This window comes from Leuresthes tenuis, unplaced genomic scaffold (genome assembly GCF_036924035.1).
Source record: "Leuresthes tenuis unplaced genomic scaffold, fLeuTen1.0.hap1 SCAF_6, whole genome shotgun sequence".
Taxonomy (NCBI): domain Eukaryota; kingdom Metazoa; phylum Chordata; class Actinopteri; order Atheriniformes; family Atherinopsidae; genus Leuresthes; species Leuresthes tenuis.
Window position 1 is genome coordinate 14,785,034 of NW_027325360.1, and position 26,811 is coordinate 14,811,844.

Genomic DNA, 26,811 nt, shown 5'->3' on the forward strand with positions numbered 1-26,811 from the left:
CAGCCAAAGCCCAGCTGAGCAAGTGAGGTACTCCGGAGGTGCCGGGGCTCAAACCTAGCTGAGCTAAACCAGAGTACATACAATAGCCTCTGAAGATGTGATTGGTGTTCAGCTGAGAGTAATTCACATTTTCTATCTGCGATGCAGAAAAAAAAAGCGGTCACCGTGCAGCCTGAGTTAAGACATTCTGTCATGCGCAAATGTTTTTGTATAAACCTGCATAGTAACAATCTGCAGCACAGGAGTGGAGGAGGAGGTCACCAGCTAAAGTGGCCAAGTGGCCAAGAAGTTGCAGACAAAATGTTGAGTACTTGTTTTATCATTGTGCAAGGTTCATTGACAATGTCCTCTTCACTGCTGAATACTGTCACTGTGAGCAATTCCAATCACTTAGTTCATTGTGCGGAACTGCTGTGAGCAGTGCTTGAGATGTCATCATGCAGCGACTTTAACATGTCTAAACATATCCCACAAAACAGCTTGAGTAGAAGCATATTTGAACGATCTTTCCGCTCACAACTCTACAAGTTCAGACACTGAGGAGACTTCACACTTTCTTTCCACATCCCTGGAAATCTACCACTATCAAATGCAGCATGCATTTTTCAAAATCTACATTCCCGCTGCCAGCCTTTCTGCGGTCTCATCAGAGTTGCAGCATCACACTCTAGATAAAGGGAACTTGAGCATTACATTAAAGATTTTTGAACAAGCAACGGAGAACTGGAAACTGTTCAGCTGATATCAGCTCCCAATGGTAATCATTGCAATTTTACCACCAAATGATGTAAGTCTATCTTAACCATTCTTTGGACCATTTCTTTTACGACATTGAGAAGTGTCTAGCTGAACGATTTCTTGACTGGATGGTGCAGCAGCAAGCTCAAAAATACAAGAGTGCAATAAAAATCTTGCAAGTTAGTGGATGTCGCGAAGTGTTTGTCCGGTATTCACTTTCCTTTAGTTTCCATACTTTTCTAAGTTTGAACTCGTAACACTGTACAAAGGATGAACATACCAAAGTGACACACAAAGAGTATTTCAAGGCAATAAAAACACAAATTGGTTTTGGAGCATGGCATGCACTTCTCGGGTGCTTATTATGAAAGAGAAATATTCATTTTTAAGTATTATGATCTCTTCCCGTTCATTATCCAGCCTATGAATCAAATACTTTTCATGCTTCAGAAGTCTATACAGATGTTTTCTTAAAGCTTTAACCCCTGAAAAAAAAAACAATGTCTAGAGAGTCTCTAATTCAAAGAGAGGAGGCTGTTAAAAAGAACAATGTCTCATTAATGAAAGTACTTGTTCATTATGAAAGCCAGGCAATGTCCCAAAATGCACTACAAAAATGATTGCTCACACAGCATGACTCTGTGTTGTGTAACTTTGCTTACTTTGACTGGAAAAAACAGAAAGAAAACAAAAATATGAAGAGCATCTTTTGGTTTTTCTGTAAATGAGTTCATATTTAAATCTGTATCAAAACAGATACACCTAGAAAAGCCCCAGCATCAATGGTTTACAGCCTCTTCAGGCAACAGAATATGCTTTATTGTGACAATGTATTTTGTATGGCCCTGCATATGTGACTCCATTAGTGATAACCGCATTTCTGGACTTAAGTTCTATTAAAAACATATAGAAATATACAATACCTGTATCTATTGCCACATGAATTACAGATTGTAAATTATAAATGACAACGAATAATAAGAGAGAGTAAAAATTCTGTGGTGTAGGTTATTTATTTGCTACGGTTTTCCCCCTGAATTCAACAAATTCAGAGGCTTTAGATGACAAACAAATTCAAAGGGCAAGACCAAATAAATACATGTCTGTCGACTGTGATTCATTTGTTTGAGTGAAGGTCAGAAATGGAAAATAAATTAAAAAGTTGGAAGTGTTTTGGATGTCTGCTTGTCGGTGCCCTAAATTATTCCATAAAGCAACTCTTCTGCATCTAACATTGTCACGATTTCTCTGCCTGCCTCCTTCCTTCACATCTCTCTCTACCTTCCTCCCCTGCTCCTTCCCTCTTTTCCAAACCCTTGTTGACATTCTGCAGTCAAGGTAGTTCCAAATTAGTGTAGCTTTGAAGCCAGTCTAGCAGTGGGCACATCCAGGAGGGTTTTATATATGCGTGACTTTCTTGTAAAGCTTCAAATCTCACCACTGAGCAAGCACCTCGTCTGCCTCAGATTATATCCGATGCTGTCTGATGACTTACAGAAATCTTTTTTTAAATTTTATTTTTTTTACCATCAATTCCTCCCCCAGCACCTCAATCACTCTTGACTGCCGGTGTCCCAGTGATTATAAACAACTTGGGAGAGACATATTACAGAGCTGAAGCCAGGGTGAAGAGGGAAAACGTGAGAGAATAGAAAAAGGCAGGGGGATGATGACAAAAGGTCATGCATCCCTCCTCCAAAAGCTCTCCATCCCTCTGCTTTTCAATCGTTTCATTGTACATGTGCCACATATAATACCACTGGCTATCAACCAAAGCTGAGAAGGATTTTCCATGTGGTTAGCAATTTTTTCAAGCCATCCAGTGCCACCATTAAAATGATTCGACAGGCCAGTGATGTTAAGGATTTGGGCTGAGAGGCATGAAGTTTCTGATTCAGAGATGTATCTAATGGTATCTTCTGTGCCAGCATGCCCTCTCGTTTCCTTATGAGATAGAACTATGACAAACAACTATGGCTACTGCGTACGATTGGATGAAAGAAGGAATTATCCTGATAACAAGCACAAACTCCAATAACGGCAAAATTACGTTAACATTTGACTCCACATTACAACTCACAAAGTAAGCAGTACTTTGAAGGTCTTGTGTGCGCACAGAGGCTCATGAAATAAGAATTATTCACATTTCGTTTTGTTTAATTTCATTCTTTCATTTCACAAGGGCAGTAAATATACAGAACATTGCACCTGACATACTATGGTTTGAAGCCGATTCTCGCGTGTGGTCGCTGAATGTTACAGCCAGACACACAACAGAGAGCACTTTCATTTCTGTGCTGCACATTGTTCACATAAATGAAAGCATTTATAATTACTACAAGAGGAGTCTATTTCCTTTAAAAACGGCTGCAAGTCAAAGTCGTAAAGGAGGCGCTGGTATTGAAATAATGACTTCAATAATCCAATAAATATTCATGAATGATATTGTATATATTTCATACCGGCAGTGATTCACCTCTGATGTTGTCAAATTGCTCCTTACTGTGTTGGTATTGATACGATGCATGTACAGCGGTAATATATTCAACTACATAAGAACAAAACATGCATATTAACCATATAGAGAATTTTAAATAAAATGTGACCAAATAAGCAAGAGAGCTAGATTTAGTGTCGGGCAGAGAAGGGTCAAAGCAAGACAGCCAAAGTGAGGAAAAGACCAAATACAGATCATTATGAAATGCATCAAAAATTTATTTGAGGTGACTGATATTACTGATATTTATATCAAAGTAAAGTAAAGTGGCTCAGTTCTCTGTTCACATCATACTAAATAGAGCAAAATCACTAGGTGAAAACTTATGAAACTGCAATGTGTGTAACAGACAAATAAGCTTCAATGTAAGTTCCACTGGGAAAAGAAACATTTTCTGCTATAGTGTAATGCTGAAATAGTGTTATGCCTTTACAGCAGTTTCGTTTCAATTTTATGAAAATTAGCTAAATAAAGGGGAGATGATTTCCTGCCTTTATGCAGAGAATCCTCACAGTGCAAATATCATCTGTGTTTGCATATGTGGGAGAGGGACATGGTGTAAGCAAAATGAGCTGGACTATTACAGCTTATGAAGCATATGTATGTGTGTCTTTAGCAGACACAGGTAAGGTGCCGCGATACATTTAATTCCACCCCTGGCCTTACGGGTGACTGTGTGCGTCAGTTTTAGAAGAAATGAGAGTACAGCCTGTTCCTTTGCCTTTTTACTGAGGACTGAATTTAATTGGAAAAGGCAAGTTTATAAATTGATGTTTCCGGCAGTCTACTTTAGGTGTTCCTTGCCTTTCTCTTGTTAGCGCTGAAATTTTGCTCGTAATAATTCTATTTCTGTAAATGAACCACATTGGGAAGCACCATATAGTGCCTGTGGGTGTAGTCATGTTTCTCACCATCCAAATGTTTGGAGCCCTGGCACAACTGATTAGCTTAATTTACAAATAGAAATCTAATTTTCAAGTGCCTGCTTTCACATATTAAGGAAGGACTGTTATATCAATTAGTCTTACTTTTCAGAGACATAGTTGGTATTGGATGGGGTTTGTGCTGTACAGCTTCATGTTTGAGTTTCTTCTAAACTTATAATACTGAAAAGATTTTGTTCAACCTGGTTTAACCAATGCCAAAATGTAGCTAAAATTAACCACAGTTGTAATATCATACCACTGAACTTTTTGATAGTAAATCAGGAGAGCAAACATCACAAAAAAATAGATAAAATAGATAAAAATAATAGAAATAGTGAATCAAAGAATGAAAGTGCAAAGAAAAGACCCCAGAATTTGACACAACTCTGTAAGAGAAGCAGGGAAGTGCCACATTGCCAGATTTTGTAAGAACTCCCATTAGTTTTACTGCTTTCATGTGTACTGTAGCTTAATCTCCCCCATCAGAGTACTTAGGTTGTACTGTGTTTTCTTTAGGTTAGAAGACCATTACGCTACCAGAGCATTTTGGTAGAAACGCAGCTTTAGCCACAACTTCCACCCTTTAATACCTGTTTTTCATGGTGTAATCCAGATGAGCAGGGAAGTTGTAATTTCAAACATTCAAGTCTGCTATGGTGGATTTCTGACTTAAAAAATTTAAGGAACAATTTCTCAACATGCCAGCCTGCACAAAGAAAAAGTGACGAATACTGCATTCATTTTACTGTTTACTAGCAATTCTGACATCACAATTGCTGTTTTTGTTGTATTTGTGGTCATGTCCAGCTGTGATATGGCATGACGCTTCGGGGCAACAGTAAATCATAGCAAGTTACTAGATAAACACATTTATATCAGCCAGCAGGACTAGCATGCATACTGTAATTGGCATTGTCAGAAAGCTTAAAATTGTATATCGACTGGTCCACATGTTTTAATCTACATTTTATGCACGTGTGAATTGAAGAAAATTACATGGCCATAAATTACATGGGCATAGCAGCCCTGTAGAACTCTTCCAGGCCTTTTTAATCCACAATTTTAGCTCACTTTAGTTCACCCTGACTCATCTCATCAGAATCTCAGCACAAACACCTACACTGTGACTTTGTGTGTCCGCCCTTCAGAGTCAGCAATTTGCTGCATCATCACTTGTAAACATTCATTAAAACTGGCTGCTTTTTGGACAGTTTTGCCCCCTGAAATGTATGAGGTAGGAGCAGCCAGTGAAGTTCCAGGCTGCAACAGGCCATGTGTGGAGACTGGTGATAAACTGGAGCTATTTTCTGTGTCTGAGTGCATCTGTACCTGTATGTGCTTCAGTGTGGTAACTTTCTAATGCCCTCCCAGAATAGCTGGGCCTTGAATGTGGGTGCGTGTGTGTGTGTGTGTGTCCCAAATGCAGAAATTGCTTGACATTGGACTTATTAAAGAAACGCTGGTTTCTCCTCTTCTCTCCCTCTTTCCACAAGCTTTATCAGCACTTTTGCCTCTTTTTCACAGTTGAGAGGAACATAAAAATGATGGAGTCAGCAGAAATTTGTTTGAGCTTATTTACAGGCTATGTCTCTCTCCTCCCCTCCTATAAATGGATCAATACAATCTATGTATAATATAAGACCAACATCAGCCAAGAAAAAGTCAAGGCTACTCATGCATGCTTGTGTCCATGTGCATCTGGCACTTTTGTATGAGCTTGTTCCTTAAGGGCAAAAAGGGGAGAAAAACTCAAACATAAACACATAACTAATCTATAAAGATGAAGGCTGTTAAAAAGTGGTGACAAATTGGTTTGTCTAAAACTATTTTTCACATCTCACCCTTTAAATCACAACTGAAAACCTTGCAGAGGACTTCTGGTTACTGCCAATTTTTCTCAGATTTTACAGATCCACTTTTTTCCCCCTCATATTGATGCTGAATTGCAAATAAAGTCTTAAATATCATGACAAAAAAAACTATCCCAAGTGTTATGAGTGCTTGGAATCTACAGTAACTATGAACTTTCCAAGAGCAGTTAGTTTGGCTTCTTTTGTATAACTCCCCCCTTTCTCACACCAAAATTGCAGTTACACATGTGAACATCCACAAACATACATGTAAATTGTGCCCATGTTACATTCCAGTACTGTGGTCTTACTATAGGTGATTGGATTCAGTATGTGTCTTGTTCAATCAAACCATTAAGACCATGTCTGCCTCCCTGAGTGCAACTCCTGACAGATGACTCTCTCAGCACATTTCCCTTGACTAAGACAAGGTGCGTGAATGTGCGTGAGTGTTCTTGTGTACGCACATGCAAGTCTGTGAGTACGTGTACACCTCTAAGACCTTTCACTTGATAGTGATGGTGTTTGAATCACTCATATTCAATTTTAACACTGCCAGTCTCAATATTTCACACCTCTCAACGCAAAACCCCCTCTTCTCCCAGTCACTCCCCCCCAACATCTTGTTTTATTCTTTCCTCACATTTTTCTCAAGGACAGTATGTCCACATTCACTGTGGCAGTTCACAGTTCTGCATTGATTGCCTCTAAAATCACCCATTTGCATACAACTGAATTTCTGTTTGTCTGGTAGTTTAGGATGCTTATGAGTGTCGTGTTTTACTAACAGGTGAGGGGACTGTTTCAAAACGTGTGTATTTGCCTTGATCCTCATCTCTGCAATGGAATATATTCGGTCAGAATATTAATTCAAACATTGATTAAAGCAACATTGTGGAATTTTTGATCAAGTCCCACTTTGTTTGTGCAGAGCTCTGAGGGTTCATTTAGTCAGAGAAATAGAAAGTGGAAAAAAGTTTTAGAATCTTTGACTTGCAAACATTGGTTTGTGTCTGTTAGCACAATTTCATATGTAAATTGCAATTTAATTTGTTTGCTATTTAAAACTACAGTGAAAAATTTACCAACTTAAATGCATTGTGTCAGTTGGTAACAAGCAAATTAAGTAAATCCCAAAGGACAAAGACTAAACTTCTAGTTGGTTGAATCTACAAGAGCACAGTGCAAGCACCAAACAAGAAAACCTCATTCATTTAATGTGAAATTGAGATTTATGTTAATTATAGCTCAAAATCCTTTCCCTGTGTACTTGGCGAGGGTTTGGAGAAGATTGTGGTTTGGTTTAAATATAGCCAAACATGTTCTTGACAAATTGTCAGTATGTGACAAACATGTGGGACAAAGCCATTTAAATACAGGAAAATTAAGATAATAAGTATCTCTGATTTACTGAAACATAAAGGACCAACACATCCTTATAGCCATTATTGGCACATCTGTGAGTCACTGTCAGTCATTCATGTTCTTTGCTATATCTAGAACAATATCCTGAAAACAACAGTCAAATGTTTCTTGACACCACATCCCTCTATGTTAAGGGCCTTACTGTAACTAACTGTGTTCGGTTCCACTGTCATTATTACACCATGTAGATTTTTTAGAATCAAAACTCAGTTAAGAAGCATGAAAAGCAATTAATGCTCAGAGTGGTTAATAGTCTTGTTCATTTCTTTTCAAGCTTGAGTGCATGTATGCATTTTGCCACTTTTGGGTAATCAAAGAAATGTCCAATCACTAGACGATAGAAATAAATGCAAAAAAAAAAGTCCAGACCTCTGAATAGAATAGAAAAAAATAATATAAAAGTGCTCTCTCTCTCTCTATATTGTTTTCCTCAACAAAAAAGCTGGGGAGTGCACATTAATATGCGTTCATACAGCACACGAAACCTACAGTCACGACTAAGGTGACAGATCATTTGTTCTCCTACCATGAATAAGTATGATGAACAAATGCTGTTCACAGCATTTCTTCACTCTCGCCTCTGAAAAGCAGCCATAAACATGTTGTTTAAAAAACAGTACGTTTTAAAGAAGAGCCTATTTAAGAGCACCCAAATAAAGGAAAAACACTCTTGCTCAATATGTAACTATTCGCACAGCTTGTTGCTGGACCATTTTAGCAATCAAGCCTCTTTATACGCGTTCTGACCGGCCACATTCTAAACCAGGGTGCAAAGCTTGCCACCTGAGAGTTTAGATATAAATGAGAATAAATATAGCAGCAAGTTGAAACTGGAGTGTTTTTCTCAGCTTTGTAGAATGAACAATTCATATCAAAGTGCTAAACATGCAGTGATTGTAAAAAAAACAAAAAAAAAACGCAGATGGAAGCTGCTGAAATGTTCACTTTTCTACATGTTTAAGGCTGGTGAAAACCTAGAATCATAAATGACAGGGTTTAAGTGCTTTAAGTATCGACTCAAAAGAAAACAACAACGACAAAAATACCCAATCCTTTGCTGCTGTTTGAGTGAAAACTCTGTAATTCATCATAGATTTAAGTATTTCTCACAATAACATATTGTTTTGCATGTAGTGACTTCAGTTTAATAATGAAGGTAAAAGCAATGAGCAGCAGCAATTAGTCAGATTGATCTACACAACTGATTAGAAGTCAAATGAACCTGCTGCTGCTGTGAGTGTCTGTCTGTTAATGCGATTGCAGCTTTTCACACTTGTGGTGTGTTGAAAGTGTTTCTAGGTTAGACCTAGTCAGAAATGCTGTCGAAAAATGTTACAGATAAGAGGATTAATTCAGGCCTGACTTCAATACGGTCATTTGGCATCTGATTAAAGCAGTAAATGTCTGAAAGGAGCTAAAGACAGCTTTTATACTTTACAACCTCAAACCAATAACTCAACCAGGAGACGAGTGTTAATCTCTATTTGCATTTCAGGATGTCATTACGACCTGTTCGTCCCTGATCAAATGCAGTATACCAACATGACCGGGCTTCTTTTTGTCAACAACATTGTATTTCCCACCAGCTCTCATAGTGGTGTGGCCATACAGAAAACACAAGTTTTCTTGTCTTTTTTTTCATACCTCTGCCTCATAAGACACTACAATGACTAACTGAGCACTTAACAGGTGTCTAAAAAGGTGCAGAGCTCCCAGCGATGTCACCATTATATCTCTTGTGACTGAGCCATCCACTCTTGGTTTTATTATTTTCTAAGAGGGGTTCTGTAGATGGGGCCGCACAGTGGTGTGGTGGTTACCACTGTCGCCTCACAGCAATTAGTTTCCTGGTCTGAATCCCTGCTGGGGTCTTTCTGTGGGGGAGTTTCAGATCTCCCTGAGCATGCAATGGACTCTCTCGGAGTATTCCGACTCCTTCCCACAGATCAAAGCATACTGGTTAGGTTAACTGCTGACTCTCAAGTGGGAGTGTTTGTCTCTTTGTTGGCCCTGGAATAGACTGGTGTTCTGAACTGGATATTGCAGGTGTAGAAAATGGATGGGTGGATGGTTTTGGACATTTTGCAGGAGGGGGCTGTTATGAAAAGGCTTTGTGAACATAGAACATATGATTAGTTAGATCACAATCACATTAGTCTTGTAACTATCTAGATTCAATTATGTATAATTTTGTCTGTTGCCTTTTTAACACATGTTCTCTAAATTGTATTTGTTTGTAACTGTGAACAGGAGTTTCGTATAGATTACACTGATTTTTGAAAAATACATTCTAACCTTTTTTTTTTCACTTTTCAGCACAAGTTTCTTCCCATCAGATTCCCTTGAACACCTGCACATGACTTAAAATTCTGAGAATATGTGACTATAAGCACAGCATCTATCAAGAAGCAATTATACGTATTGTTTATTCCAGTTGCATTCTGCTCAAAGCCTGACCTTTACAACACATTCAGTGAGAAACGAATGGGATTCACTTGGTGTGTTTATCTGAGGCAGTTAACAACAGAGTGTCCAAAATGAAATATGCTTGTGCTACAATTATGCCACCCTCCTCATTACTGTCCCTGGTATCTACAGCCTCTCTGTCTCCTTGGAGAAAGAATCTCTGTAGAAGAAGAACAGCTGCTTCCAGTGGGCTTTGAAGCTGCCTTGACAGACGCATATTTAGTGGGAGGTGCACATCTTCAGTAAACATCGTGACAATCTTCGCTGCGAAACAAAGAGAAGGACGAGCTGTACACATTTTTTCTTTAGACATTTGTTCAGTCTGCAAATATATGCAGTGCATCTCCATGTCAATCTGTTCCCCTGTCTTTAGATGATCCACCTGAATGTAGCATTCAGGGGAACATCAGGAGACCTTTTGTCCCTGCAGCTTAATTGGTGTGATTAACATTTAAGGTAGAGACAAAGAAAGAGACCAAGAGAGAGAGATGGCATGTGGAAGTGAACTTGACATACCAAATCTGTTGGCCAAAAGATCTAAACAAAAACAAACAATGGAAAGATAAATATACATATGGAAGAAAGTGCAGGGAAAAGTATTCTTCTCTGGCCTAAAAAGTAATTTCAATGCATAATGGTTATAGCAACATGATGAATTAGGATGACAAAATTATAAAAAGGTGTTGCTCATACTGACGAATGCACAAAAGTCCCACCTGACTGCAGTTCCCCTTTATCCTCAAAGGCTTTCCAGCACTGTTTTCAAAATCCAAAAGACTTTGGAGATCCTCAAATCATTGAACTGCTGTAGGCAAACAATAATTTGTCCCGTATCTTTTGTCTTGCTGACATTATTGGGACGATCAAACAAAAAAAAAGAACTAAGCACAGACAAGGTGGAAGAGTAATTGCTACATTTTTCTACATTTCTTTCAGGACAATCTGAATTGATGCTGACGTAACCTGCAGCAAGAAAACACACTTGGGGAAGGGGAAACAAATCAAAGTTATGATTATGTTTATATCCTGCTGCCTTTCAGGTTCAACTTTTATCTTGCTCTCTTTGGCAGTAAGATACTGCTGCTCTCCGGGTTTGTCCCAAAGCTGCTTGAACTAGCATGAAAACACTAATAATAATGACAAGTGTTCAAGAAAAATGAAGGTATGGTCCCGCCGCACCTGAGGAGGTGCCTTTAACAGAACAAACTTAACCGGCTTCTGTGATAGTCGGAAACATACACTCTTTGCCATGTAACAAGTTTATGATATTAGCTTATAGGGTCCCACAGTGATATCTATTATGTATACAGCTTATGATGGACAGATGATGTGTAACCATATTGTGAGGAATGCTCATTATTCAGATCTCTTCGCTAAACCTGACACCTATTAGGAACATTTCTTAAGAACTAACGTCCCGGCCTTTTTTCTTTCTTTTTACTTGTGGTGGGTAGATTTAGGTTTTTCAATATTATTCAATTAAGACTTGAGTTGTGTTTTCTTTTTTTTTCCTCGCACGAAAAGGAAGAAGAAAACATCGTACATTGACCTCCTCAGACATGAGCAGTAAGAAAGTAGTGGGCCGAGGGGGGGGGCTCAGTGTGACCGCTGGGAGAGGGGAGAAAAAGAGGGAGGGAAAGGAAGCAACTGAAACAGAAAGAGAACAAAAGATCACCAAGTGGAAGAGAGAGCAGCAGAGAGACATGCGTTTAATGCAACTACTGAGACATGGTCTCTTTTCACAGCGGTACATCTCTGCAGCCAGAGAAAGACAGCGAGGGGGAAGAAAAGAAGAAGAATAGAAGGAGCGATGGAGAGATAGAAGGCCAAAGTTAGGAGGGAGGGACGTCCTACAGTTGAGTCCACTTCACAGCTGCACAACAGTTGTTAGAGAGGAATAATAGATTAGCGGGAACCATAAAGAGAAGGAGGAGAAAAGAAAAAGGAGAGCAGGAAATGATGATAACGTTAGCTTCCCAGCAGTGTGGCACAGCAGAGACTGAGATAATGATGGATGGAGAGACATATCCAGGAAGCCAGAGAAGGAATGAGGAGAGAATGCAACTCATGCAGAGAAAACTCAACAGTACGTGGATAGAACTGAAGAATGTAGAGAGCTTGTATATATACATGTATATCGTGTGTGTGTGTGTATGTTTATACATATATATATGTGTGTGTTATACACACACACACACATACATATATATATATATATATGCTCTGTCTATCCTCAATCAAACAGACAGATAGATGCACAGCAGGAGAGAGTGAGGGAAAAGGAGGTGTGGAGAGTGAAAGGAGAGAGGGGTTTGAGAGCAGCAGATGGAAAGATGAAAGCTTTGATTATGGCCCATGGCCTTGACTGCATGTGTGTTTGTTTATGTATCTGTGCAAAAACAGAGAAAACAAGTAATCCAATATGTGTTGTATGTGAGACTATGAATGCAATTCCAAAAATGGTGAACTTCAGAGAAAGCACTATTCATGCTGAGACTGCGGCTGTATGCATAAAAAAATAATAAACAAACACTCATTTTCACACACACACACACACACACACACACACACATAGTATGTTCATACAACCACAAAAACACAGTCTGTTTCTCCACAGTGTCTTTTTCCTCCCCCACTGGTATGGACTTTGATTATGGGAGAACAGCAGAATGTAAGAAGCGCTAAGGGACAAAGATTGTTGAGACAAAATTATTCAACGTGACAACAGAATTTAGCTTTTGACTGCTCTGCTTTAGCTCAGATGCAGCCGGAAAAACTAAGGAGTAGGGACAGAACAGAGGGAGAGTGGGGGACAGAGGAGGACAGGAAGATATCAAATCAGGTTATCCGATGGATGAACGGATACGCCCACCTGAAAAGTAGTCTTTTTCAGTTTAGTTGAACTTTTTTGTCAAGAAGATATCTAATTTGTCTGCAAGCTTTTGTCCACCATTTCCCCATTACAAGTTTGTGGACTGTTTGTCAGGACTAGTCCCTTCCGTTTTCTTGATTTTCTGATTGGAGTATTACAGTTGGAGTATTACACCTCCACCAAGGCTCATGTTCTATCTTGAAACTTTAAAGAAACAATCTGTTTCCTCTCCAAAATTGATTTTGCTCTTCTTTCTCCCATGCACCACCTTCTCTACCAAGTATTCAGCTTGGTATTCTTGATGGCACACAGACAGAAAGCATTGATCTTTGGCTCACCTTGGTGGACAAAAAAAAGGAGAATTGTGGTTTTAAGATGTACAATCACATGTGCTCTCAGGCTGTGGAGCACAATGAAGGCACCTCAACTCTTGGAAACTGTTCTCTCACAAAGTCTTTCTTTGCCGGCTGCTTCATAATCACTGCACTGCCTTTACATGGTAAAGAACTGCTGTGAGCAGTTTGTTGAAGTAAGCTGATTGTATCTCACAACAATTGCATGTTACAGTCAGATTTACATAATTTGCATGCAAATTAACACTTAATACCATCAGTTAAAAAAATAACAGTAAATAACTGTAATTTATCTGTAATATATCCTGCAAATAGACCACCCACTCACACTGATTTACTGAAGTCACAAGTGAACACTATACAGGCTTCAACCCACAGAGCAACAAAGAGAAATGTTACGGCAATATGATCAGTAATATTATTGATGATATAACATAAAAAATATATGCATAAGATTTCCTATTACTACACAAAGTAGATTTTGGTGTCTGTAAAATAATTCTTTGTATTGTATTATTTCTTGGCTTCCTGGTGTGTCATCTGCCTATCTTTCTCCTAAGATTTTTTTTTTTTTCTAGTGGCACACTGTGGTTTTCTTTAGATTATGATTACTGTATTTACTTATATATGTCTTCAAATTCTCCAAATGACTCAAACACATTAACGGACGGTCGCCTAATGTATCTTTGATATGTATTCCGTCTCACGCTTTGTTCAATCTACTCTAGAAATTGTAATCAGAACATCAACATTTCCAGCAATAAATAGCACTTTTTACTGTGGTGTTATGGGTCAGTGTGTCCATCTTCCAAATACAGTATATATATATATATATTTTTTTTTTTTTACTGTTTTTGAAGCAGATTATATACAACAACCTAAAACAGTGAATATAGCTTCCTTATAAGCATTTCTGCTCAACTTGTTGAAACTTGGGGGTAAGTAGTTGAAACATATCTTATGAGCATGCACCCTTCATACTGCTCCTGCCTTTCTTGTTTTCCATCTTCCTGACTTCTTGCAACTAACTTGCCTCCTACTCTGCCTCATTTCAAATCCAAAACCTGGTATGCAGAACTGGGTATGGGTGCACATCCTCAAGGCCATGGTCGGTCCAGGCCCTGCATATTAGCTGGTCAATGCATTGCACTCTGCCAATGTTGACTGCTTTCCGTCCTTATAATATGACCTGGTAATCTTTCATGGCAGCCTTGACACTCCATCTCCCTCACTCTGAAAAATATTGGAATGACCTCCCAGCTCAGCTAGGGCCAAAAAGAGACAGAACTGAAGATGAAAAAATTAATATCCTCAGGAATCTTTCTCATCCTTTAAATCATATCCTCTCTCTCCTACATCCTCCTCCTCATTGAACTGATTTTTTTACAGGAACTTGCACTGCCTTTGCAGACTAAAATCTCATTTGTATATGAACTGATGGAGCAGTCTTTCAGGAATGCAACCAAGACGAGAATTATGTTTTGAACAACATCCAGAGCTGATGTCTGTTGACAGATTGTCCTCCCCTCCAATCAGCCACATCCACTACATACTCAGAAAAGCACCTACCTGTCAGAAAAATCTGTATTTTCTATATCTTATTCATCATGTGAACTTCTTGAGTTTATTGCTCTTGAGAGTTTGAGGAGCTTTTTGTCACGGTAGCTGATGTGGTGGCTGACCTTGTGCCGGCTGAGTGTGTTGCATATCCAACTTTTAAATCCTTTACCTGATGGCTGGCTGTGAAGTTAGAATTGTACGAATGAACTCATTTTCCCTTTTCTTCTTCAAAGACTTTGAATCAACTACACAGCATCTTGCCAATATTAATGTTGAGTCACAATTACTAAGCTGCAGTTAATATGCAAGTGAGCCTTTTTTTTCCTCACACTTGCTGAAAATCTTCAAACTATGTCTGCCAAACATTGATTACATTTTTTTCTGTCAATGATATTCTTTGATGTGTGTTTTTTTTTTTTTTGCTTTTTTTTTCAGGAGATTTGGTAGTACTGTTCATAAAACAAAAATCCCATGTTTTCCACAAGGCCTTTGAACTAGCAGCTAAGAAAGGCAAAGAAGCAACCAGATGATTTGGTGAGGTTGCAATCCTTCTCATGCCTTTCTTTTATTCCTCCTTCATCTCACTCTCTGTGAGACCAATTAGAAATAGTTTATGGAGTACAGACATTTTCCTCACCACAACTTCAATATACACATGCTAGGCTAAGAGACCTTTGGGAGAGGTTGTACACAAACAGTCTCTTCGCTGGTGCCCCGGTGACTCTGACAGGCAGGTGAAAAGAATAGAATTTGTAAAAGGCACATAAGGAGAAAATGGGAGAGGGAGGAAAAAAATGGAGGAAGGCAGACACAAGGACAAGGGCAAAGGGACTCAAAAAAGATGAAAAGCAGAAAAAGTGAAGTAAAAATGAAAGGGAGAAAGAAAACGGTAGAAAGAAATCAGTGTAATCCCTCTGCACCTTCGTCTTTTTCTTTCTGCCTCCGTCCCCCTCACAATGAAAGCGATCAAGCCAACAGCAAAATTCTGGTGTCATGTTTGACTATCTGCCTTTATCACTTATCTTCAGCTCCCTCTTGCTCTGGCTGTCTTTGGGTCTGATTCAATTTTCCCTACAGGTATCAGGGTTAAGCACAAAGGTCTGAGATGCTTTAAAGTTGTTGTGAGAGAATTCCTTGATGTACAGTCATGTAAAAATGAACGTATACCTTAATTCAATTCCACATTTTGTTTTTATATCAGACTAGAATTAAAAGAAAAGTAAGAATAAAAACAATCTGGTCCTTACTAGGTCTTACAATTAGGCCCATGTGACCTCAGAAGAACAACACATCGCATGGCATGGCTTACACTGTGTCATAATTTATTCAACAAAAATAAAGGCAAAATGATTTAGGATTTATTAGCTTGAAACACCAACTTCATTGGCAATAACTTCAAGTAATAATTTTCTGTATGAAAAATCTGGCCCTCTCTTCTTCACAAAATTGCCTCTTAATTTAGGTTTGCAAGTATTCATTTAGGCACAGCTCTGTTAAGTTCCCACAACAACATTTCAATCTTTTTGAGCTCTGATCTTTGACTGGGCAATTGAAACATTTGCATCTTTTTTAAGCAATTCCGCTGTAGTTGTTGCTGGTGTACTTGGAATCACTGTCCTGTTGCATGACCCAATTTCAGCAAAACTTTATCTGTCCAATAGATGGCCTTACTTTTAAGTCTACAGTACTTTGGTACACTGAAGAATTCAAGGTAATCTCAAAGACTACAAGCCGTCCAGGTCCTGTGGCAGCAAAACAAGCCCAAATAATCACCCCTCGACCACTGTGCTCAACAGCTGGTATTAGGTGTTTTTGTGTTGAAATGCTGTGTGTGTTTTTTGCCAAATGGGGTGCTGTGCTGTGGACTTTGGCTGTGTCTGTCCAAAAGACAATGTTCTAAAAGCAACTTTGCAATCTAAGCCATGCCAGAAGTGGCAACCATTCCAAACAAGTCATACTTTTTTCTAATCCTACTGTCATCAACTTTATCATATATGTTCAATGGGACTTTTTGTAATTTCTCAAACCACTGTGCAGTCTGACCTTGGGGTGAACATGCTGGGATGCCCACTCTTGAGATGATTGGCAAATGTTTTGAATATTTGCCACTTGTGAATAATCTTCCCCACTGTATGGTGGACTTGTTTGAAAATGGCCTTAATGGACAGCAGCAATGCCATTCTGAGATTATTGCTGATGTCTCTCTGCCTTGACATTATGTTAACATACACCTGCATGCTTCAGATCAGCAAACTCCAAAAACTTCTGCTTTTACAGAGGCAGTCACACTCAGATGATCAAGTAATCTAATGCATTTGATAAGCAGCAGCTGGCTGCTCCTTTTAATTTCCATGAAAGCATTTTTCTCACACTGCTTCTGCATTTTCCATTATTTTTGTTAACATAATTTGCTGTGTTGTCATTCATCTAAAGTTGTACTTCCTTAATTTCAAGTCATTAGTGATTGTCTGTTTAGTCTCTACCCAGCTGTATCTCCACCTCTACAGTAGCTCTCACCGTCAGGCCTCCTCTGCCCGGCTGTACCTCGACCTCTCCATCAGCTTCTATGTCTGGCCTCCTCTGCCCAGCTGCACCTACACCTTTGCGGCTGCTCCCACCACCAGGCCTCCTCTGTCCAGCTGCACCTCCACCTCTACAGCTGCTCCTTCGAAAATATCATCTCACAGTAACTACACCCCCATCTCAGCGACTGACACCAACATCACTTCTGCCACCATCCCCCCGCTACAACCTCAACAGCTCCGCCTGTCCCTAACTATAGAGGAGATGGGAGCTGACCTCAGACTTCGGTCAGGAAAGGCTGTAGGCCCAGAAGGAGTGTGTCCAAGGCTTCCGAAGGACTTTTCCAGGACATTTAGCAGTCCCTCTTCAGAGGCTCTTCAATATGAGCCTTCAGATGGAAAAAGTCCCATGCGCTGTGGAAGACTTCCTGTCTCATACCGGTTCCCAAATTAGGGCGAACGGAGACGACCGAAGCTACAGATCGGTGGCTTTGACATCTCACATAGTGAAGACCTTAGAGCGGCTCCTTGTCCGTCGCATGAGACCGCAGATTGCTGAGGGTCTTGATCCTCTCCAGATGTGATTCTGTCCATGCTGCACTGGTGCCTGGTTCATATGTGAGAGTCGTGTTCTTTGACTTCTGCAGTGCCTTCAACACCATACGGCCTCCCATACTGAGAGACAAACTTCTAGGTATGGGAGTGGCCTCCTCCTCCTCGTGGATTACAGACTATTTAACTGCCACGCACACAGTATGTCAGGATAGGGAGATGTGTTTCTGGAATGCACTACTGGGGCTCCGCAGGGTACTGTTTCAGCTCCTTTTCTTTTCACGCTCTACACATCAGACTTTAGATACAACTCAGAGTCCTGCCACATACGGAAGTATTCTGATGATACAGCTGTTGTGACATGTGTGAGTGGTGGACAGGAGGGGGAGTACAGGAACCTTGTGGAGGCCTTTATTGACTGGACCAAAAACAGTTGTCTTCTCCTGAACACCACCAAGACCAAGGAGCAGGTGGTGGACTTCAGGAGATCTAAAACACAATGTCAGTCAGTTTGCATTGAGGAAGAGGAGATAGAGACAGTGCAATTCTAAAAATACCTGGGGATGGTACTGGACAATAAAATGGAGTGGTCTTCCAACATAGATACGGTGCACAGGGAGGTACAGAGCCGTCTCTTCTTCCTGAGATGGCTCAGGTCCTTCAGTGTCTGCAGTGATATGCTGCTATGCTGCTGTTTGCTGGGGGAGTGGCAGTACAGACAAAAACTGTAGATGCCTGGACAAACTGGTGAAAATGGCCAGTTCTGTGATAGGCAGGGAGCTGGACCCTCTCAGAACTGTGGTGGAGCAGCGGATGAGGAGGAAGTTATATTCTTTGATGGTGAACAATAAACACCCCCTCCACAGCATCCTGGCAGGCCAGAGGAGCAGCTGCAGTGAGATGAGCCTCTCATTGCAGCTGCAGGATTGAGAGGTTCAGGAGGTCCTTTGTCCCTGCATTTTATTTATTTGTTTATTTATTTATTTATGTTCTAATATACAATCATTGTAATTACATGACAACTTGAATTTTCTCCATGGGGGATGAATAAAGTATTTTTCTATTATATTCTATTATATCTATTATATAAACTCTGAAACTTGACAGATGGTGTTTATTTTTCCTTTTCACAGGATTGTATATCTGAGTATCAACACATCTTACAGCTAGTCAGGATGATAACCTCATTGTCAGCATCAGTGCCCCACCTGTGATTTTGCTTCTAAGGATTTATTCTGTTAATTGTTCCCGCAACAATTAACGGGATTAAAGGATCCTTCTTATTAAAGTACTACCCTAGATATACAAAGCACAAACACACTCTTGAAGAATTGGATCCTTTCTCCCCTGCTGTTTTTTCTGTCTAATGATGTCACAACAAAAACGTTAATTACAGCTAAAATTAAAGATGATTGTGAATATCAAATAGCAATTAGCATGTATCATCGTCACCATCATTACAACCATTAGCTGCCGCAAAAGATGGAGGATTATTTACCAAACGCTGAAATCCTCATCAGTTGCTTATTCAGGGCACGATATGTTTCAGAGCGAGCGTTAGAAACAAAATTATTCCTCCTCAAATTTGCATAATTAATGTAGCTTGAAAACTTAACTATTGCATGGCCTAGAGCATGACAACAAGTGCACTGTGCTTAATGAAAACTAGCACTTATTTAGACATAGACACAAGAAAGAGCATAGAGGCAAGAACATTCTAAGTGTCTGAGGTAAGGATACTTTAAGAAAAACAATGGTAAAATATTACACATTTAAATGTCTCCCCCACAGCACCATCCCCAAACTAGAATTGGAAACATATCTCTGATTTTTAAATCCTTCTCCAGTTGTAAATTCTCCAGTTGTAAATTGTAAATCAGGATACCTAAAAACAGCCTGAAGAATGGCCATTATCCTCCTTTCAATCTATGTGGAACCAAATGTCTCATTTATTTAGCTCTAACCTGATTATTGTGTTAAAACTTAAAAGATCAGTTCACACCTATAACACCCAGAGGACACATTTTTGACTCTGGATTACCTTTGTAATCCCTGTGTTTTCTCCAATGCTTCTAACCCTGTTACATTATTTGTCAGTTTTATTACCTCAGAGGTGGAACTTGCTTACAGAATATCCCAATGCAAAAATCCATCCCTCATGAGCACAACAGATAGCTAGTGAGAAGATTATGGTTGTAAGGTGCAGTAAAGTTTATTCACTAATGCAAATCTCATCATTTTAGAACCTGACTTCACACTGTCACACAGGAAGTCATGTGACAAGTAAACTAAAGCATTTCCAAGGAATTACAAGTTCACAATTATCTATTATTATTAATTAGGATAATGAAATAAACCCTGAAGATAAATGTTGCACAAGCCAAAATTATTATAGAGCTCCCATTTCTCACTTACCTTGTTGTACAAAGGAGCCGTACACAAACCACATGGAATTGTACAGCGTGGTTGACGACACAGATCCCATTGGTAGCCGTGGTGGGTTGAGCCAGTTGAGCAAGTACACCAGGATGCCAACGAGAAGCACAGTGCCTGCAATGCACGCCCACAGCGACAAGTCGAAAGGTGCCAGGCAGGCAAACATGTCCACAGTCCGCTCGGCCTTGCGCAGCAGAACGCCCACTGAATAATCCATGTAGCGTGTGGTGAAGTCTACAACACTCTCCCGCTCAGGCGTGATGGTCAAAGCAGAGAGTCCCACATCAGCTCGCTACAACAGGCAGAGAAAAACAAAAAAGTTTGAGAAAAGTCTTTTGTAAACAGAGATGGATTAAGCCATACTATATTATCTACAACGATGCTTTAAATAGTCAGAAAAGAAATAGACTATGACGACTTGATAACAAAATTATTGCTTTCTCATAACAGAACTTTTTGTGGCTAAGGAGTATCGATTTGTTCAAAGTGAATATTCTGATTAAGTTTCACATGTGAACAACTTTAAATACCGTGTATAGACTTTTAATACATTAGGCAGTGGGAATTAAGAAAGCTCATTTCAATTATTTTGTTGGCTCTCCAAATGCCAACAAAATATTCCTACTTAAATAGACACTCATCTTCAAAGAATGTAAAATATCTATGGTAAATGGTAAATTATGGTAAATCTGTGACTGGAGGTAAAAGATCAAACTGAGGTTGGAAAGAAGAGAATAACCAAAAGTTAGCTAGGAGATGAGAATACTACTGTTTCTGTGATATACCTGAGCATACTAATTCTTCCTATTAAGTTCACTTTGCACAGCATTTGATATGTGACCTTTGAATCATCCATTCATTAATCCACTCATCCTCTTTTGTGCTGATATCCCTTAACAAGCACTTACAAACTTTCTCATCACTTGCATTCAGAATTTCAGGAGGAAACAAAAGGCTACTTTAAATATTTATGTGAAGAATAAGTAAAAAAAAAAAAAATCTGTCAGTGAGTATGTCAGCAAAGAAAAATAGGCTGAGCTTAGCTTGAATGCAGGAACAATGATGGCTAATTAAAATGTTGTCAGTCCCCAGTGCTTTGCTAGCAGCTGAAGACCATAACAGGGATTTAAGGTACAGATGTGGGTAAGTGCTTGTGTTTGAAATATATACCCATGACAGAGAGGGTGCATTTTACAAATGTTAAATAATGAGGTTTTGTCAGTGGCTGAAAATTATTTCAACAAGATAAGCAAATTGGTAGGGAAATGCTAAGCCCCTACAGTGCCTGCACAAACAGAAATGGTACACTCGTAAAAAAATACTTTCTCCTCACACACACACACGCTTATGCCCAGGGCCTGCTTTTGTGCTGCCATGGTTAGTGCCTCTGTACTGTCTTTCAGACCAGCCTTTTCTGGCCACTGATGGGACTTCTTGATATCAGGCACTTCTTCAGTCAGTTGGTGGCAGATGCTGCTTCGAGGCTTATCGTTCCACTATGGTTCCTCGTTTTTTTACCCTCTCTCTTGCTTGGTCTAAGCTGCTGGAGACATTCACTTCATAGTTCATCACTGGGGTCCAGCTTCCCAAAGCATTCCTGGATTTTTTTTTGCTTTATCCTGGACATTGGATCTGACACTCACCAGCACCCAGTCTCCCTCACTGTGTCGCTTAGTGTACAGTCTCAGGGTGCTGGACTTGGAGTGAAACCCTCCATGCATAGTGAGTTTTCTTGTCTTGATATTAGTGGCTTCAATATCCTCTAATATAACTAATAACTAGCAGGGCATACATGTTGATGGCTCTGACTTTTTCCTTCCCAAACAGCTGACTCTTCATGACCTGTCTTGCTCTTTGTAGGTACTTGATTGTGGCTTACTTCCTTGTGGCTTCTTAATGGTTGCCCTTTGCCTGTGGGACCCTGAAGTATTTGTGGCTGTCCTGAACAGCTAGCGTGTTGCCATCTGCCAGCTCGATCTTGTGCTCTTTTTGACCCAATTTGGCAGCAACCATATCGTCCGAATGACATATCGAAATCCTTGCTACTTATCCTTGAGAGGTAGATGAGTGAGTCAGTGTCTTGCTCAGCTTGATGTCACCCATGAGAGACAGTAGCTGATGACTACTCCCCTTCATATCTGTTTCTATAGCCACTCTTTGTGATGATCTGGCTGGTCAGGCATATGCAGAACAGCAGCAATAAAGAGCATCTCCTTGGTGGATGTAGCACTTGCTTTTTGTTTCCTGTTGATGTCGTAAAGTTCAAAGCATTAAAGTATACATCTGTTTGGCATAGGCTTTTCTTTCTAGTCAATCTAGGAGGTGCACAGATCAGTGTGTCTGATATTACAGTCTTGGGGATGTCTCTTTTGAACATCCCCACTCACGTATTGGCCCACGTACAAATCAAATGATATTTACCAGAAAGCATCACTTACACTACATATAAAGAACATTAGGAAAAGCGGCTTGTTGTTTGAGAAGGCACAAGAGTATACATGCAAGTGTGTGTTTGGATGTGTGAGCAAAAATAAACTGCCATGGTGACATACGTGGTCAGTAAATATGAAAACTTATGGAGAGCACTCAGGGTAATTATCATCTGAGGGTCTCAGGGTTTTTGGAGAGACAAACCCTGTTGCTGACTGATGGGGAACACAAAATTATTTGCATGTTCAGTTTATTTACATCTCGAGCTCGTCTGTGTGCACATAAATATGCATTGTACTAAAAGGGTTTCTCTATAATTTTGTGAGCTGTTGGGGGGTGGGTGCAAATTCTGAACACAAAGAAGTATTCAAGGTCAAGGGAAGGAGAAAACTACTTTAATAATTGCCCAAGTCTGACACAGCCAAAAGAAAATAATGAACTGAGGGGTGAAGAAAACTTCAGAAGAAAAGAACTTCTGATGACTGAAAAAAAGAAAAAAACAATTATGACCTATGGTTAACAAACAAAATAGGGCAGCAGTTTGAAATAATTCTAGGAAGACATCAAAGGGCCAATAGAAAGATGCATATGAACACATTTACACATGTATATGTGGTAAGACATGGTTATTACAGACCGCCTCGGTATCTATGGCAAGTCAATTGAGCTTTGAGGTGCTAAATATGTAAATATGCTTTTACCACAACAGGTTCAAAGGAAATGTTGTGTTATGGCAGTTTTTTATGTGAAATCTTTTTGGCATTTGTCAAAGGCATTACGTGATTAGTATGGTTTGTTTGTCTCTTTGACTGTTTGTTAGCAGGAAAACTAAAAAATTAATGGTCAAATTACGAGTTGGGAAATGGGACAGTGTTTGACTTTTCCTGTTGAACCAGGTAGTTTAGGTGCAAGTGTGCAATATTTTGGGAGGGTTTGGGGAACATAAGAATAATTTAATTAATTAAAACCCAAAATCTAGAGGCTTTTTTTTTCTAAGGCCTTTTAAAATCACAAGCTATCCAATGTTGGTTTTACATCCAATGAATCAAATTTTCTTCAGCATGGGTACACCCTCTAACATAAGCCTGTTAAAATCATTCCCACTGCCAGTAGTAACGTGTTTACTCTCAATGCCTCAAGGGCTACTGTGTGCCAACAGAACAACCTCTATGTCTCTAAAGCCTCTAAGGCATGGCGCTGCACTGGTTCTTGCAGGCAGTGTTGGATGACAATTTCTGAGATTGAGCTAGTTTTTTTTTTTATGCTATAGTTTTTGTTTTTTTTACATGAGTTGACTGAAATATTTCACAACAGTTTTCATAACAAAGAAGATGATGCACCAAAAGCAATAAATAGCAAAGAAGCACGAATAAAAGCACTGCTCTACCAACTGCTCTGGATATACTGTTGTACTTAATTAACTAATCTTAGCTACAGTATGGCAATGACAACAAGCACCAACATAACCAAGAGGCCAAAGCTCTGATTATGTCATTCATTTCCAATACTACCCACAACCAGCAGCAAAACTATAAAATATGTAGATGTGCATTTGCAAAGTCCACAACAAAAAAGCAAATGCTGAAGCATCTTCAGACCCTCTTAACCTGAATTAAGATATAACCCTGTGTTTCTGTGTTTTAAAATGAGTTGAGCTCACTCTTGCAGCCCCAAGTGCAGCACCTCAGCAAAAATCAACATGTGCATCTGGATGTTAGGTTCCCATAAATGTCAATCAGAGTTGGAGACAATTAAAATGCATCACTAGTGCAAAGTCATTGGATATGAATCTGAATACCATTTAAGCACTTTGTAGTTGCGCACAAAAAAACAGACATGAGTGAGTTATCCAATTTTTTAAACAGTAAGAACAGTAAGAAAAGGGATTAACATTTTCTTCTTGTAACACTTGTGTCACACTAGCTTTTAGGATAAACACTGAGCATAGGAACAAGCATAGGAACTCAATATTCAATATAGTTGAATAAGCTCAGTATCTCAGTGGTTAATACCTCTGAAATAATAAAAAAAGACAAAAGGAAAACTGTTTTGTTATCCAAATACTGGGCACTTCAGTTTTGGAGCAGTTTGTTACACAACATTTTGTTACTTAGCAGAGAAAATTGATACATTTTGAAGATATTTTAGCAGACCTGTGGCTAACAATATCTTTGTGAAAATTACAGGATTACATTTCAAACTAAGCCCATTTATTGCCTTAGAAAGGAATTTTTTAATCTCTGAGGAGCTCATGGCTTCATAACTCTTTTTACTGAGGCATTTCAAGTGTCTGCCAATAGTTAGTGTATCAGACATTAGAAGATCTTTCAGGTTAGTCAAATAATTCAAAATCTGTTTTCATTAATATGACGTATCCCACAATCTTTGAGGCAAGTTCTCTCTTCCATTGTATGACCTCATCCTTTAATTAAAGATGGCACTCTCACTCAAATATTTGCTCTTGATGAAACATGATTGCCAGAAAGAAAGATATGACTGAACCTGAGAGAGGTTTGTCCCACTAAGCAAGTGATGCCTGTTACATGTGTTCGCCTGCATGAATGCTTCTTCCCCTTGTGTATTGGTTGTGTGTGGATAAACACGTGTTATGTTATGCTAAGTTAAGTTAAGTTAAGTTATAACTGTGTGTTTATGTACACCTATTGGTGTTTGAGTGTACCTGTTATTATGCTGTGATGAAATATGATATTATGACCTTCTCTCACCTTGAAGACTTTTTTGTTTCTTTTTTAAAAATGTTTTACCTTGTCCTGTCCAGCAGCAGAATTGTCATCTGAATACGGTGTTATGCCAAACACATTTGCTTTGCCAAGAGAAGCTTTATGAATGTAAAGCTCCCCTTGATTCCCAAGTACTGTTTATTCATTTATTTTTGTTGCAATACTTTACACATAATAGTGCCGAAGGGGACAAGGGGACAGGTAAAATGGAAGAATAAAGAAAAAGAAACAGAAAAGAGACAGAGATAGAAATGAATTATCAGAGAAGACAATAAAAAACTAGACAAAACCAGACAACTAGCTGCTATATCTGTAGAAACCAAACAGAAACATCCTATGGCCTATGTAGGGAAACCAGGCAGAGAACCATCGGAAGAACCTGCAAGTAGAAAGACAGAGATACAAAAAACAAAAAAACACAAGCAGCAACAACTCCAGCAGCAAGTACATATAACATACTTGTGGATACGATTCTCACCTTAAAGACTAATTCGCCCATCAGTCCATTCCACTGACCATCTGGCTGCAAGCTGCCATATTTGTGGTCTGGAGCCACATAGATCTCATATTTAAAGCCAAGGTAGTTGGACAGAGCATCCAGGACATCGATGGAAAAGCCCTGGTACTTCTTTGGTTTCCCCAACACATTCTCTGACACCATTACGAAGGGCTCCTCCTGGAAGGTAACAATCAATCGGTCTGTCAATAAGTCAGTTCAGGAACCAATCAACACACAAGTTAATTCTGCATTGTATCCCTCAATACTCAAATGACCAATGCATTATCAGAAACATTGACTCTGTCATAATTGACAGCATGTCTGGAAAAAAAGAAAAAATCACATATATCAAACAAAAAAGTAAGTAAGAAAGAAAGAAAAATGAAGAACAGCAAGAGGTCATTTTTGCCTATGCTTGACATGCTGACAAAAGTATGATGAGAGATACGGCAACGTTATTTCTAATATCTCTGCACCTGTTTAAATTCTTAGCAGAGCAGTTTTTAAAGCACATCAAGGGAAGATCGAGCCCTTTTGTTATAGCTGGGCTCCTAAATTTCCTCATTCAGCTTTCATTTTATTCAGTGTGGAAACCAAATTTGATTACTTATTTAAATTCTAACTCATTAAACATTTTCCATGTAAGTACAATGTTGAAAATCAATAATGCCACAATGCAATTCAGCAGATTTGTTTATTTCATGCCTCATTTCTGAATACCGTTGGGATGACTTGTTTATCAATACCACTGTGATATGCAAAGGGCAGTTTACGGTTCACGTTAAATGACATCCAACAATGTTGACATTTTTGGGCAATTATGCGGGAAAAAAAGTGCAAGGGGAACTCATTCTTAAAAGGAAACAAAAACTCAAGAGAAAACCATGAAAATCACGAACCAATTTAACTCTATGTATTTAACAACAGATTGAGTTTTTTCCCCT

The 26,811-nt window shown here is 39.2% G+C and overlaps 1 protein-coding gene across 2 annotated transcripts in view; it reads right to left on the minus strand.

The window, feature by feature from the left end:
• grid2 (glutamate receptor, ionotropic, delta 2) overlaps positions 1–26,811 on the minus strand; it is a 456,461-nt gene that overhangs the window by 79,455 nt on the left and 350,195 nt on the right. For both annotated transcript variants that reach the window (XM_072387763.1, XM_072387764.1), the window contains exons 10-11: positions 25,847–26,044; positions 20,177–20,489 (exon numbers count right to left, since the gene is read on the minus strand). In XM_072387763.1, the coding sequence (XP_072243864.1) occupies positions 20,177–20,489; positions 25,847–26,044 (511 nt within the window). The remainder of the gene's footprint in view (positions 1–20,176; positions 20,490–25,846; positions 26,045–26,811) is intronic.